The sequence below is a fragment of the Cervus canadensis genome, chromosome 30 (assembly GCF_019320065.1).
Source record: "Cervus canadensis isolate Bull #8, Minnesota chromosome 30, ASM1932006v1, whole genome shotgun sequence".
Lineage (NCBI taxonomy): Eukaryota > Metazoa > Chordata > Mammalia > Artiodactyla > Cervidae > Cervus > Cervus canadensis.
This window is the reverse complement of record NC_057415.1, coordinates 7,723,248-7,738,040: the sequence shown is the minus strand read 5'-3', so window position 1 is coordinate 7,738,040 and position 14,793 is coordinate 7,723,248. Positions and strand designations below refer to the sequence as shown.

Here is a 14,793-nt window from a genome sequence, read left to right as displayed (position 1 = left end):
TAGTGGGCGCAAAGGGCCTATTACCGCCGAGTAATACGGTAACAGCAGGAGATTACGGTACTAGCCGGGGCTACTGACTGTGTTACGTCAGCGAGAGCCGCAAAGTTCCTTGCCAGTCTTTGCTGATGTAGGGGAGCTGAATATTAAAAGGGTGAAGGTGGAGTTACTGCTTGCCTGTATTTCCCCCCTCCCCTTTTTCTGTTTTCTTTATTGTTAAAATCTCCAGGTAAAGCGTCTGTGAGCCAGGACCTTAAAGACGTCTCTGGTAGAGGGGTGAGTCAGCGGGTGCAAAACGACCGGGAACTGTTTGGTGGGAGAGACGGTCCCCTCTCCCCGCAGGGAGGAGGCGGCGGAGTTGCTCCGGGGACCGCGGGCCGCCCCACTTCTCGCCGCGCGCGCGCCAGTGGCTCTGCATCCGCGCTCCAGGTGAGTGCGCTGCGGGGCCGGGCGGGTGAGGGCAAACCTTCCGGGGCCTCCTGGCGAGACCCTACTCCCACTTTCCCCAAGCTCCTGCTCCGTCTTTCACCCGCCTTCCCCACCCCACCGCGTTTCCCTCTTGTATTCTGGGAACTTATCTCCTAGTTAACAAGTGTGTTTTTAACAGCGTATTTATCGCTCCGCGGTAAGGGGAAACGGATTTCTGCAGTTGCTTGCGTTCTGTTATCACCTGTGAGCTCTAGAACTTGGGATTTTCACAGAAGCCTTTGCTGAGGGAATCCCGCCTCCGGGCCCATCCGCAAGGTGGGTCCCCACTCCCCCGCATTCCCACCGGAGTCCCTGTGGTCGGCTCGCAGCTATGGAAATCTAGCTTTCTTACGCAGACGGTGGCCCCCGGCTCGGAAAATAAATACGAGGCGTCCCCTGGCCGCCGGCTCGCGGGCTTGATTTTTACGCCTACAAAATCCGCAGTGACTGCCGCCAGCAAAGCTCCTTAGGTTGAGCGATGCTCCCTGCTCCCACTCCTCCCCGGAACCCCCAGGGCCCTCCTGAGCGTGGCTAGAGGCTCCAGTCCTCCGGGACCTCTGATCCTGTGGCTCGGAAAGGACTCTCGGACCTGAGAGTAAGGTTCAGCCCTCGTTGGGTCCCCAGAGCTTTCCTCCGGACCCGGCTTTCAGGCCGGCTTGGCTGGTCGACAGACCGGCGCGTTCCGCACACTCAAGTGTGAATTCCTCTGGCGTGAGCGTGCCCGTGGCACTGCCTCTGCGGCCCCTGGGTCTCGGCGGCTCCTTCTCCCAGGCCGCCCCCTCCAGGTGACTGAGAAGCAACCTGTGCAAGTGGCCACCGGGTAGACTCTCCGGGTTTCCACCAGCTTGGCTCGGCGCGGCATACCCTTCAGCCTCAAATCGCGCCACTCGGGCTAGATTTTAATTTCAGGCTAGATTTAAATTAATGTAATTTCAGATTTTAATTTCACGCCGGCCGTGCTGGAGCTTGGGGTGTGTTTGCCTCGGTCCTTGAACAACGCCAGAGGCCGCGAGGAGGAGCGCACCAGGGCAGGTGCCCAGCGGCGGGGCACGGCTCGCGGTCCCCTCCCGCGCGCTGGGCTGCGGCAGGACGGGTAGCTTCGGGATCTCAGAGTCGGCGGGGCTCCCGGCCGGGTCAGACCCCGCGCCTAGCACGGCCTCGCTCCCCGGGACGGCTGGCTTACACTCTGCATTTCTTTGCGTTCTTTCAGGACAACGCTGGCAAACTACGCTCTGCAGCCATCTCGCTCTTGGTGAACATTTCACATCCGCGTTTCCCCTCGGCCTGCGCGATCTATCATGAATCCAGCCACACCGAGTGTAACTGCGGGTGGGGAGAAGCGCCCAGATGCCAACGGTCCCCGCCTTTGAGAGTCGACGGCAGACCAGTACTTGCTTGTGGTTTGTGGGGGGAGACTGGAGTTTTGAATTCCAATTATGTGCAGAATGCTCAAGCTTCTCACCCGGACGGAGCGGACAGTGCAGGAAAGGGGACTCCCATAATTCTGGGATTGCATTTTGCATCGCGTCTTCCTAAGTTCCGTGCTAAGGCTCAGATAGGGAGGGAGCCGGGGCCCCGGGCCAGCGCTGCGGGTGGAGAGGGTCGGCTGGCAGCTCCGCGAGCCCCTGGCCATGTCGCCTGTAAAGCCCTACCCCTTTGCGTGGCCTACTGAGGGTTTCCCGGGCTGGCCGGGGTTGCTTCCTCGCTGCACTTTCTCTCTTACCCCCAGACAACCCCAGCAGACAAGGCTCCTGGGAGCCGAGAGCTTTTGACTCCCCGCTCCCTTGCTCTCGTCTTCCGCTGCTGCCAGGGGTGGCCTTCAAGAGCCGGACTTTGCCGGCCCCGGCCCCCGGGGGCTGGGACCATGGTGTTTCTCTCCGGAAATGCCTCCGACAGCTCCAACTGCACCCACCCGCCGCCACCGGTGAACATTTCCAAGGCCATTCTGCTCGGGGTGATCTTGGGGGGCCTCATCCTTTTCGGGGTGCTGGGGAACATCCTCGTGATCCTTTCCGTGGCCTGCCACCGGCACCTGCACTCGGTCACACACTACTACATCGTCAACCTGGCGGTGGCCGACCTTCTCCTCACTTCCACGGTGCTGCCCTTCTCCGCTATCTTCGAGATCTTGGGCTACTGGGCCTTCGGCAGGGTCTTCTGCAATGTCTGGGCGGCGGTGGACGTCCTGTGCTGCACGGCTTCCATCATGGGACTCTGCATCATCTCCATTGACCGCTACATCGGCGTGAGCTATCCTCTGCGCTACCCCACCATCGTTACCCAGAAGAGGGGCCTCATGGCCCTGCTCTGCGTCTGGGCGCTCTCTTTGGTCATCTCCATCGGGCCCCTCTTCGGCTGGAGGCAGCCGGCCCCGGAGGACGAGACCATCTGCCAGATCAACGAGGAGCCGGGCTACGTGCTCTTCTCGGCTCTGGGCTCCTTCTACGTGCCACTGACCATCATCCTGGTCATGTACTGCCGGGTCTATGTGGTGGCCAAGAGGGAGAGCCGGGGCCTCAAGTCGGGCCTCAAGACCGACAAGTCAGACTCGGAGCAGGTGACACTCCGCATCCATCGCAAAAACGCCCAGGTAGGAGGCAGCGGGGTGACCAGCGCCAAGAACAAGACGCACTTCTCCGTGAGACTGCTCAAATTTTCCCGCGAGAAGAAAGCGGCCAAAACGCTGGGCATCGTGGTCGGCTGCTTCGTCCTCTGCTGGCTGCCTTTTTTCTTAGTGATGCCTATTGGTAAGTCTTTACATCAGCTCTTCCCCTTCTGCTATCCCAGACTCACAGTCATGGGTGGAGGAGAAAGGATCTGCATTTCAAACGGCAAAGCTAGGAGAGCAGTTAGGAAAGACTTCCCTGTAGAAAAGTAAATTTTCATTCCCTTTCTGCTCCAGGATCACTTATATTCGGTACTAGTGCACTTTTTCGACTCCTGCAAAGTGGTTTCCCATCGATGCAGATTAATTGGTCTTCCTAATAAGAACATCAGCTTCTGTTAATGCTTTTAAGCCTGTGTTTAACTTAAAAACATCCATCCTTGGATTTCAAGTCTCTGAGTCTCCTCCACCAGGCAATTAGGCAGGGGCAATGGAATTTCACTTTCACCTCTGCTGCTGTGGACTGCAAATTCTCTTGGCCTAAAAATAAGACTGATGCTTATCCTGAACAAACTTGTGCAATTTGATTATTAGATTAGATTATTCCTAAGGGTTAGTGAAAATGGTCTGCTTATGTTCTATATCTGTGTTCATTTTGTTTTCTGGATTCTGTGTGCAAGAACCCATAATGAGCTACTGGCAAGAAAAAAATATATCTCCAAAACAGTTTAACCTTTAAAGAATTCAATATACTGTTTCCAATAAGTAAATACATTCCCCTTTATTTTAATCCTAAGTATTAAAGCAAACAGTTATGTTACAGATCCAATTTTCACAAATGCTGAATGAGCTGTTGTCAAAACTAATTAGTTCATTATAAGTGTCAGCTAACTGATGCACTTGGATTCATCATTTACCTCTGGTAGGCCTTCCTGACAACCCAGAATGGTTGTTTACTATTTTTAGTTTGTGAGCTCCAATGTCGACCCACACACATTGGTTATCCACCAGCTCAAGCAAACAAAAAATTACAGTAAAAAGTCATAAAAGCCTTTCTGTACTTTAGGGTCAATTTACATGGCATGTACTGAAAGTCCTTTTATTGGCAACACTGTGTGGTCATTGCAGCTGTTATTTTTTGAGGGCTAACTATGTTTCAGACATTGACAATTTGATATCATTAGTCCTCTCAATAACTAAGTGAGGTATATATTATTATCCCAAAATCATAAGTCAGGGGAAGGAATTCTTCAGGTTTTAAAGCTTTGCTGTCTACTATCATAACCACTAGCCCCATGTATTTATTGAATGTAAGTTAAAATTAAAGAAAATTAGTATTCAGTTGCTTAGTCCCACTGGACCATTTCAGGTGTTCGGTAGCCACGTGTAGCCAGCAGCTACTGCTTTGAACAGCAGAGATATAGAGTATTTCCATCATTGCAGAAATTTCTACCCAACACAGATGCTTGAGAGGCCCTTCCAAGTCCATTCCCTGGCCTTTCATCATTATTGCATTCTCTGCTTCTAGAATGACATCACAGCTTTGATTGTATTTATACAACCTTCTTTTGGAGAAGGAAATGGCAACCCACTCCAGTGTTCTTGCCTGGAGAATCCCAGAGACGGGGGAGCCTGGTGAGCTGCCATCTATAGGGTCGCACAGAGTCGGACACGACTGAAGTGACTTAGCAGTAGCAGCATACAACCTTCTTTACCTGAGTCACTGCTTCCTTACCTATCGTCTGCATCCCATTCCTTCCTCTTAAAGTTTGAACATTTAGCTATGCATCTGTTCACCTGTCAAGTACTGTATTTATTAAGCACTTGTTCTAGACCCTTAGGGTGAACAAGGCAGAAAAGTCCTTGCACTGAGATGTTTGCAATCTTTGGGGGGAACTAGACAAAAACAAACAAATATACCTTTAAAAGTCAAGGATTAACAAGCACTATTTTAAAAATAAACAGGACAATCAGATAGAGACTGAGATGACAATGTGGTGAGTGGCATGGAAAGTCCTTTCTGAAGAGGTGATATTTGAGCAGAGACCTGACTGAAGTGAGGAGCAAGCTTTGCAAAGTCTGGGAGGAAGAATTTTCTGGGCAGAGGGAGTAGCCAGTGCAGAGCTGGCAAGGAACCTGACCTATCTTTTAGGTCAAAGTAGAATTTGTGTATTATTCTAATTGTGATGGGAAGTCATCCAATCAGAGGGGCTTTAGCAGGTGAGTGGCTGGTCTTATATTTTTAAAGGATGGTTCTGGTTGCTGGGAGGAGTGAGGGCTGTTTCCCAGATAAGAGCTGAAACAGGGAGACCACTTAGGAGACTGTTGGAGACATCAAGGGGGGAAAGGTAGGGAAGCCCTATACTCAGGTAAGACAGGTGGGCATGGTTCAAAGTGATCCCAGTTCAGTTCAGTCACTCAGTCATGTCCAACTCTTTTCAATCCCATGAACTGCAGCACACCAGGCCTTCCTGTCCATCACCAACTCCCAAACTCATGTCCATTGAGTCAGTGATGCCATTCAACCATCTCATCCTCTGTCGTCCCCTTCTCCTCCTGCCCTCAATCTTTCCCAGCATCAGGGTCTTTTCAAATGAGTTGGTTCTTCGCATCAGGTGGCCAAGTATTGGAGTTTCAGCTTCAACATCAGTCCTTCCAATGAACATCCAGGACCGAGTTCCTTTAGGATGGACTGGGTGGATCTCCTTGTAGTCCAAGGGACTCTCAAGAGTCTTCTCCAACACCACAGTTCAAAAGCATTAATTCTTCGGTGCTCAGCTTTCTTTATAGTCCAACTCTCACATCCATACATGACTATTGGAAAAACCATAGCCTTGACTAGACAGACCTTTGTTGACAAAGTAATGTCTCCGCTTTTTAATACATTGTCTAGGTTGGTCATAACTTTCCTTCCAAGGAGTAAGTGTCTTTTAATTTCATGACTGCAATCACCATCTGCAGTGATTTTGGAGGCCCCCAAAAATAAAGTCAGCCACTGTTTCCACTGTTTCCCCACCTATTTCCCATGAAGTGATGGGACTGGATGCCATGATCTTAGTTTTCTGAATGTTGAGCTTTAAGTCAACTCTTTCATTCCCCTCTTTCATCAAGAGGCTCTTTAGTTCTTCTTTACTTTCTGCCATAAGGGTAGTGTCATCTGCATATCTGAGGTTACTAATATTTCTCCCAGCAATCTTGATTCCAGCTTGTGCTTCTTCCAGCCCAGCGTTTCTCATGATGTACTCTGCATATAAGTTAAATAAGCAGGGTGACAATATACAGCCTTGATGTACTCCCATTAGGCGCTTATTTCAGAGGTAGAACTGACACGTTTGGACATAGCATATGAAAAAAAGAGAGGAGTAGAGATAACTTCTGGGGTTTGGGCCCTAACAACTGGGTAAATAGTAGTATTTCCTGAAACTAAAGAATGATGGGGTGGTAAGGGGCTGGCAGGAATGCGAAGCACAAGTGCTTATTTTATACAGTCCATGCTGAGAAGTGTCTATTATATGTGGAAGTAGATATGTCATGTAGGCAGTTACATGCATGTATTTGGAGCTAAGAGGGGAAGCTATTTATGTCTATCCAAGTTTATGATATAAACTTGGGACACATCAACATATTTCCACAGAAATGGAAGGATATGCAAGTGAGAAAGTGTGGAGAGAAAAGAGAGATGAAGACTGAGCCTTGGATCCTGATATTTGAGGGTCAGGAAAAGGAAGAGAAATGATCAGCAAAAGAAACTGAGAAGGAGTGGCCAGGGAGGTAGAAGAAGGTGATGTCCCGGAAACTGAATGGAGATGTTTCATGAAGGCAGGAGTCATCAGCTATCACATGCAGTTGCTAGACCAAGTCAGAGGAGGACTGGGAATCTACACTGGACTTGGCCTTGTAGAGGTCTTTGGAGATAGGAGGAAGTCCTGAAGGAAATGGCAACCCGCTCCAGTATTCTTGCCTGGAGAATCCCATGGACAGAGGAGCCTGGCGGGCTATAGTACACTGGGTCTCGAAGAGTGGGACACAACTGAGCAACTAACACTTTCTTTGAGGACTGTAGTTTCAGCGGAGTGATGGAGACAAAAGCCTGATTGTGTACTTTTTTTTAGAGACTGAAAGGTGAAGTGGAAGGGTTTTGCTAGACTGTGGGACAGGGAAAGGCAGTGTCGCTATAAGGATCTAGAGAAAAATTTCAAAGGTGGAAGATAGGATATCATGTTTATTTTCTGATGAAAATGATGGCATAGAGAGATCCTGATGGTACAGCCAAGGGAGGAGACAAGAGGGTTTGAAAATGATGGAGAAGCCAGAGTGTATGAGCACAGAGGCAGTAGGTAAGGAGGGGAAAGGTCAAGATCACTTCCAAATGCATGCATGTTCTCCGTGAAATAAGACTCATGGTCATCTCAAAATCGGATGAAATTTATGTATTTTTAAAACTAAGCTGGTTTTAATTTCAGAATGACTAAGGGAATAGAAAACATTCATTTTTAAAAAGCAAATGTTCTTACCAAGCCAAAAGCATCATTGTTAGAGTTAAATTTTAGTTGTAGGTAATGCTGATGGCTTCAGCCTGGCTTTATACATCAGGAGCAAATTGTAGTCAAATAAAAGTACACATCAGCTTAATTTCTCTTTCTTTGGGTTCCCTTCTGTATAATTCTGCTCATCATTAAAAAGAAATGAACCAAATATCTAAGTGTTTTTGAAAATGTCCTGTGGCATCTCTATTCCCTATTTTCAATAAATTGAATTGGAAAGAAAAAAATAATTAAGATCATCAACTAAGAGTGAGGAAGGAATAGGAAGTGATGGTAGTTTGAGGAGTAGAAGAAAATGTGAAAGATCAGTCTTTGAGGTGAGAGAGTAAATAGATTATGGAAATTTTCTAGAGTCACCAGGAGGTCCTGAGGATGTGTTTGAGACTTAAGGTCATATATTTAAAGGAAGACCAGTCAAGAAGGCTGAATGCTGGTCTGTGACAGCTAAGAGGCTGGGAATGATAGGGAATGTTGCTGTTGACTGATTGTATCTAGGGGCCGAAGTAAAGAAGGGGAGACTGTGAAGGAACATAGGCTAGATCAGATTGTGTTGTTTGTGTGCTCACTCAGTCATGTCTGACTCTTTGTGACCCCATAGACCGTGGCCCATTAGGCTCCTCTGTCAATGGGATTATCCAGGAAAGAATACTGGAGTGAGCTGACATTTCCTCTTTCAGGGGATCTTCTCCACCCAGGGATTGAACCACATCTCCTGAGGCTCCTAGATCAGATTAGGGGTCATACAGAGCCAGATGGTGGGAACAACTCAGATAAGGATGGGTGACTGGGAGTTTGGGACTTCTAGTTGTGGCTTAGCTATCCAAGAAGATGAGTGTGGTAGACTGGATTTTGAGTCCATCTAGGGGAAAGGAGACTCTGGTCTTATCAGAGCTTCTCTTGTGGATCTGCTGTCTTGGGAAGCTGGTAACTTTGAAGTGAAAATGGGCACAAGATCACCAAACCTACCAAATCTATGGTCCACAGTTTCTTTTTGACACCAAACAAGTAAGACATTGTTTCTTCCCAGAGTGATTATATAATAAGTGTATTATATATACAGAGTGTATAATAAGTGCCAGGCACTGTGTTAGAACAAAAAGTTGACCAAAGCACAGACTCTGCCCTCAAGGGTCTCACGGTCTAGTTAAGGAGACAAATTGAAAACAATGATCACAAATCGATGAGATTGGTCCTCAAAGTGATATTACAAATGCTAAGGAATAGAACAGTGAACGATGTCTGGAAATCACTACAGAAGCGTCTAGACGTATCGCAGTTGACTAAGCAGGGACTTGAAGACTGCACTACATCTCGTGAGCCATCAGTGAGATGTTGTTTGTTTTTAGTAACTATCTTAAGTACATTTTTCATGCAAAATGTGGAGAGAAGAATAAATATGCCATTATGTTATTATACCCAAGGGACATGAGCTCTTAAGTAGGACAAGTAGTCTCTTGGGAAGAGAGCTTATGGGTTTGCCCTCAGCTGCCAGAGGACAGAGGGCTTGGAAACTAAAACCAGAGCAGGGGTGGGTGTACTGTGCAAAACTGAGGGCTGAAGCACCCACCTGTGCGGGAACCAGACCAGGATAATCAGGTGAGGGGGGACCTGCCATCTCATTGCTGAAGGCCCCTCTGGATTTGTGAGAAGGCTCTGTCTCCCCATGGACTCCACACTTCACCCTCTCCCTGGTTCTTCCCCACCAGGGCTGGGTTGGTTGCTGTGCTGAATAGCCTGATTACAGGTAGAAATCTGACTTTTCTGCCTTCAAGTCTAAGTCTTGCTAGCCTTGTCTTCTTCCCATATCCTAAATATTTGCCTGAAACTGAGAACCCCTTCAGGGGAGGGAGATCACACTTGACGTAATGATCAGTCATTTGTAACTTAGAGTGAATTTATTTTATTTTTGCTTATTTATTTTATTATATTAGGTTGTGCTTTGGTCTTTTCTGCTGTGCAGGGGCTTTCTCTAGTTCCAGTGAGTGGGCTTCCCTTTGCATTGGCTTCTCTTGTTGTGAAGCATGGGCTTTAGGGCACACCATCTTCAGTAGTTGCAGCCCGTGGGGTCTAGAGCAAGGGCTCAGTTGCTCCAAGGCATGTGGGATCTTCCCGGACCAGGGACTGAACCCATGTTCCCTGCACTGGCAGGCGGATTCTTAACCACTGGACCACCAGGAAAGTCCTAGAGTGAATGTTCTTAGAAAACAAGTTTTGATCATGAAGCTAAATAAAGGGAATTTGAAGCTGTTAGCCTTCAACATATGGAAGAAAGAAGGGTATATACTGTGCCTCAAGGAACCTTGGGACCTGGAGTGTGTGTTTCGTCTTTGCCTATTACATTCTTTTGTCTAGAGCCAACTGGTACCGAAGGTAGTTTGCCGGATGGAGAAAGTATTGACCTGAGATTTAAACCTAGGCTTTTTTTTTTCATAAAATGTGAGATGTTATATGGGTCAGCTGCCTAGTATAGCACCTAGCACAGAGCAAATGGCAATAAATGTTAATCTTATCTGAATTCATACATTTCACAGATCATTACTGACATATGTTGATGTGGGATGTTGCCATGAAGAGTGGATGCCTTTGGAGTGGGCAAAAGGAAGCATCAGAAAGAAGGGGATGAGGGGGGAAAGCATTTACTGAACACTTGGTTATATGCATCAGAACTCTGGACACATCTGATTTAAGTTCAAAATAAGTATTATTATTGCACTGAGCCATTGCTATTATCTCTGAATGAAAGGAAAGAGCACTGGTCTGAGCTGTGGTTCAGATGGACATTACTATTTAAGAATTATTTTAAAATAAAAAAAGACAGCACATCTTCTTCCCTGGCAGTCCGCTGGTTAAGATGCCATGCTTCCACTGTAGAGTCTGTGGGTTTGATCCCTGGTCGGGGAACTAAGATCTCACATGCCACACGGTATGGCCAATTAAAAAATAGTTTAAAAAAAGTTTAGATGTTTTTTAAAAAAGACAGCACATGGTAAGGAGGGAGAATATGTTTTAAGATGGAATGTCCAGGAGAAGGCAATGCAGGCAAGATGATTACCAGGTGGAAGCAGTGAGGCAGAGTCATTTATTCATTCAGCAAAATTTCACTGAGCATTTCCTATGTGCCAAGTAGCTAGAGAATTCCTGGAGATAAAGACAAATCCTTGCCTAGTGGAGCTGAAAATCTGCACAGTTCAATATATAACAAGTTTCAGAGGGTGATATGTGAAAAGTGGCAAGAAAAAGGGGTGAGGGCACATAATGACATAGAGTGATGCTTGTGGATGCCCAGGCCAGTTAGAAATTGCATTTCTTTGCTGCAGGTACAAAAGAACAGCCCCCTGATTCTTATGGAAAAGGCTGACTTCTGAGAGATAATGGTGTGGAGAGAATCTAACTTTGACTTTAAGATAAGAGACCAGTTTTTCAGTTACTCTAGCTGCATCACGTAGGTAGGTGTGTGTGTGAAGTTGTGTCCAACTCTTTGCGACCTCATGGACTGTGGCCCCCAGGCTCCTCTGTCCATGGGATTTCCCAGGCAAGAATACTGGAGTGAGTTGCTATTTTCTTCTCCAAGGATTACCATTTCCTTCTCCAGGGGATCTTCTTGACCCAGGGATTGAACCCACATTTCTTGCATCTCCTGCATTGGCAGGCAGGTTCTTTACCAGCTGAGCCATGGGGGAAGCCCCTTGCCGCACCACAAATCATCTCAAAACTTAGTAACTTAAGGCAACAATCCTGCTATGGCCTGTGACTGTTGGGCAGTTATGAGTCAAGGTCTAGTTTATTGGGCTGTCGGGATGTTAGAATTGGTGGTTGCTCTTCCCCCAGTAGTTGAGGCCAGCTTTCCTGTGGTGTGGCCCTTCTCTCCTAGAGAATCGGGGCAGAAACTGCCAGGCTTCTGAAGCACAAGACCCAGACCTGGCCCAGGGTCACTGCTGCCTCATTCTGTAGGAAAACCAAATCACCGAGGCCAGTATACCTTCAAGGGGAGGGAAACAGACTCACCTCCTGATGGGAGAGCAGATTCACAAAGGGATGAGGGGATTATTGCAACCATCTTCCAGTACATCTTCCTCACAACTGTATCAGGGAGCATTTCTCATTCATCTTCCAGTTACTTATCGAAAAAGTCCCATATATTGGGCTTTATGAAATGTAACCATGTAAAAACAGCCTGTGTGTTTGCCTTCCTGCAGGCTTCTAACCTCCGTGAGGAGATAGACATGAATCAGATAACCCCATAAAAATGCCAAAACTGTGTACAAGGAAGAGGATGGAGTGGTACCTTGGAAACATGTACCGTGGATAAGAGTGACCCTGGGCAAGAGGGTAGAATAGGCTTGCTGGGAAGGACAGCTTGACCTTCTTGACCTTGACCTTTGGGGCTGAGATCTGTAGACCAAGGAGCTGTTCATTGGCTAGAAGGAGACTGGACGGAATAGGATAAATAAAGACTCTGATAAGACTGGACTGAAGCTGGAGAAAAAGGGAGCTAACCAAATAAGCCTTTAGGGTCATTTTTATGAGTTTGTGTTTTTATTTGAAGATGACCAGGAACAAGGATGACATGATCAAGTTTATATTTCAAATTATCAGAGGCTTAGCGAAAAGAAGACTGGCTAGACCAGTTGGGAGACGTTGACCCAGGACAGGTGAGAGATACCTTGCCAAATAGGATCCTTCTCACTCGAGGTTGAAAATATTTATTTCCGCGAGCTGCCACAGAGTTTTCAAATGGCTCTTCTGTCACCGCCTCCAGAGCCAGTTTACGAGAAAAGCTTTCCCTGATCACAAACAGTCTAACCAGACTTGGCTTTAAATTAATTGTGGCTCTTTCCACAAGACGAATCTGTCGTTGGAGATTTACCATCATATTCAAAAGAATGTGCCTCAGGCTCAGAAGACGTCTACAATGAGTTCTAACAAAGCTTTGAACAATAGCTGACTCTTTTAAACCAGCTGCATACAGGGCAGTCAGTACTCTGAAAGAGACACCACTTAGTGACCTAGGTATTGCTGTGTTTTCTTATTTCGTGGTTTCAGGTCCAGGTGGGAGGATTTTTCCTACGGCATTTTCCTCATTGGACAGGTTCACCGTCTTTTAGTCCTTTGACTTGGTTTTCCATCTGGACATGTGTATAGTGGCTTTTCATCTTGAAACTGCGTTTTTCTTTACTGTTTGAAATCCCGCCCCCCATATTTTTATATTTGAAAGCCACTCCCCCCATATCAGTCATATCTGTTTCAATTTTGTATTCTGAGATCACTCATCTGTGCTCTTTGGCCACTTTTTTGTTAAGCCACTGAGTTTTACTTTGTTTCCGTTTGTAAGTTTATTGTATACATTGACCATATTAATCACTTTTTACTGTATATGCTGGGTTGCCAGTTTTCTCATGCTGTAGTCAGACATGCTGAGAAAACATAGCTTCTTTATTTTTCAAAAACTGATGTGATCTTTTTCATGAACTCCCAGGGGAGTTCACACACACACACACACACACACACACACACACACACACACACACACCACACATACACATACACACACACATACCCCCACACACACACATACACACACACACACCCCCCACACACATACACATACACACACACACCACACACCACACATACACATACACACACACACACCCCACACACACATACACATACACACACACACACACCACACCACACACACACCACACACATACACACACACCACACACACCACACACACACACACACCCTACACACACACACATACACACACACACCACACACCACACACACACACTTTTAGTTAAACCCAGTAAGCTCAGTCAAATCCAATCATTTAAGCAGCATTTTTATACACTCAGTATCTCTTGGATAACTCAGCATTGCAGGTTTGCCTGCTAAATTGTTAATCAGGGCACACATTATGGTTATTGGGGTAGTGGGTGATAGGAAATTATCAGGTCCTAGGTTGATCTCTCGTGGTGATTTTTAGTTTCCGGCACTGGGGATGTTGTTTTAGTCTAGTGGCTGGCCCCGGTGCCAGTCCCTAGTCATCACACAGCTGTCCCTGATGGGTCTGAGGATGCTCACCCATGGACAGTTGCCCCACCTGATGACCCAGCCCACTTAAGTCTCTATAGGTTTACCTGTTTTGCCTCCATTTGGTTCCTGGCTGGGGTGATGCTTGTTCTATTGCCATTGGCCAAGGAGTCACTCTGTCCATAACAGCCCGTGTGGTCACTGTTGACAGGCTCCTGAGCTAAATTCTCAATGATGTTTCATCATTGTCTGAAGACATGGAGAGCCCTATGGGTTCCTCCAAGGAACCCACTCACACCACTCACACCACACCTCACCATACCTCACCACACCACACCACACCACTCCACACCACACCAAACATTGGTGCTAACCCACACCTACTCTTCTGCACCCAGCCACACGGGCTATGACTTTAGCAGATGTAATAGCCCTCTTACGTCATCTCCCAGATGCCAGGATGGAGAGTGGGAAAAGCACCTTCATTTCCACCTCTGTCTTCTTAACAGCCTCTGCAGTGCTTGTCAAGAGGGGAGTTCGGGAACACCAGGCTTTCTCTTTTCACTTCCTCCTTCCCCACTTCCCCTCACTGTCCACCTGTGGAGGGTAGATACAGAAAGCTTTCCCTTCCTTTCTCTGGCTAAAAGAGACCCTCCTTTGAACCACATACTCCTCCTCCTCCATGCAGGCAGAGAGAGGTACAGGTTTACTAAAAAGGGAATAAAAATGAGGGATATTTAACAATTTTATAATCTTTATACATATTTAGCAACTATTCTTCTCGTTGATTTTTTTTTTTTTTGCATTTTATCCTTTTTGCCCTCTTACAAATACATAGACTTTTAAAATTTTTATGTAGTGTCATATTTTAATGTTTCTTCATGGATTGTGCCTTCTAAGGGACCCTTGGAGAGATCTCCCCCCATGTAACTCAGATAACCTCTATTTTCTCCTAGTTCTTTTAGAGCATCATTTATCATCTACCTGGAATTTACTGTTGTATTTTGGTAGGTGATGTCTAACTGTATTTATGTTGAAATGGCTAGCCAGATATTCTTTTAAAAAAGATTTTTACATGGACCATTTTAAAAGTCTTTATTGAATTTATTACAATATTGCTTCTGTCTGTGTTCTGGTTTC

General features: G+C 46.7%; 1 protein-coding gene across 13 annotated transcripts in view; it reads left to right on the top strand.

The window, feature by feature from the left end:
* Nucleotides 1-14,793, top strand: part of ADRA1A (adrenoceptor alpha 1A) — a 177,171-nt gene continuing 162,378 nt past the window's right edge. For 4 of the 13 annotated variants that reach the window (XR_006266654.1, XM_043453442.1, XM_043453439.1 and 1 more), the window contains exons 1-2: nucleotides 3-426; nucleotides 1,676-3,212. Coding sequence is in view for 12 of the 13 variants with exons in the window: in XM_043453442.1 (XP_043309377.1) it covers nucleotides 2,330-3,212 (883 nt within the window). In the remaining variant the exon portion in view is untranslated. The other 9 variants (XM_043453443.1, XM_043453440.1, XM_043453446.1 and 6 more) reach the window with 7 other exon arrangements.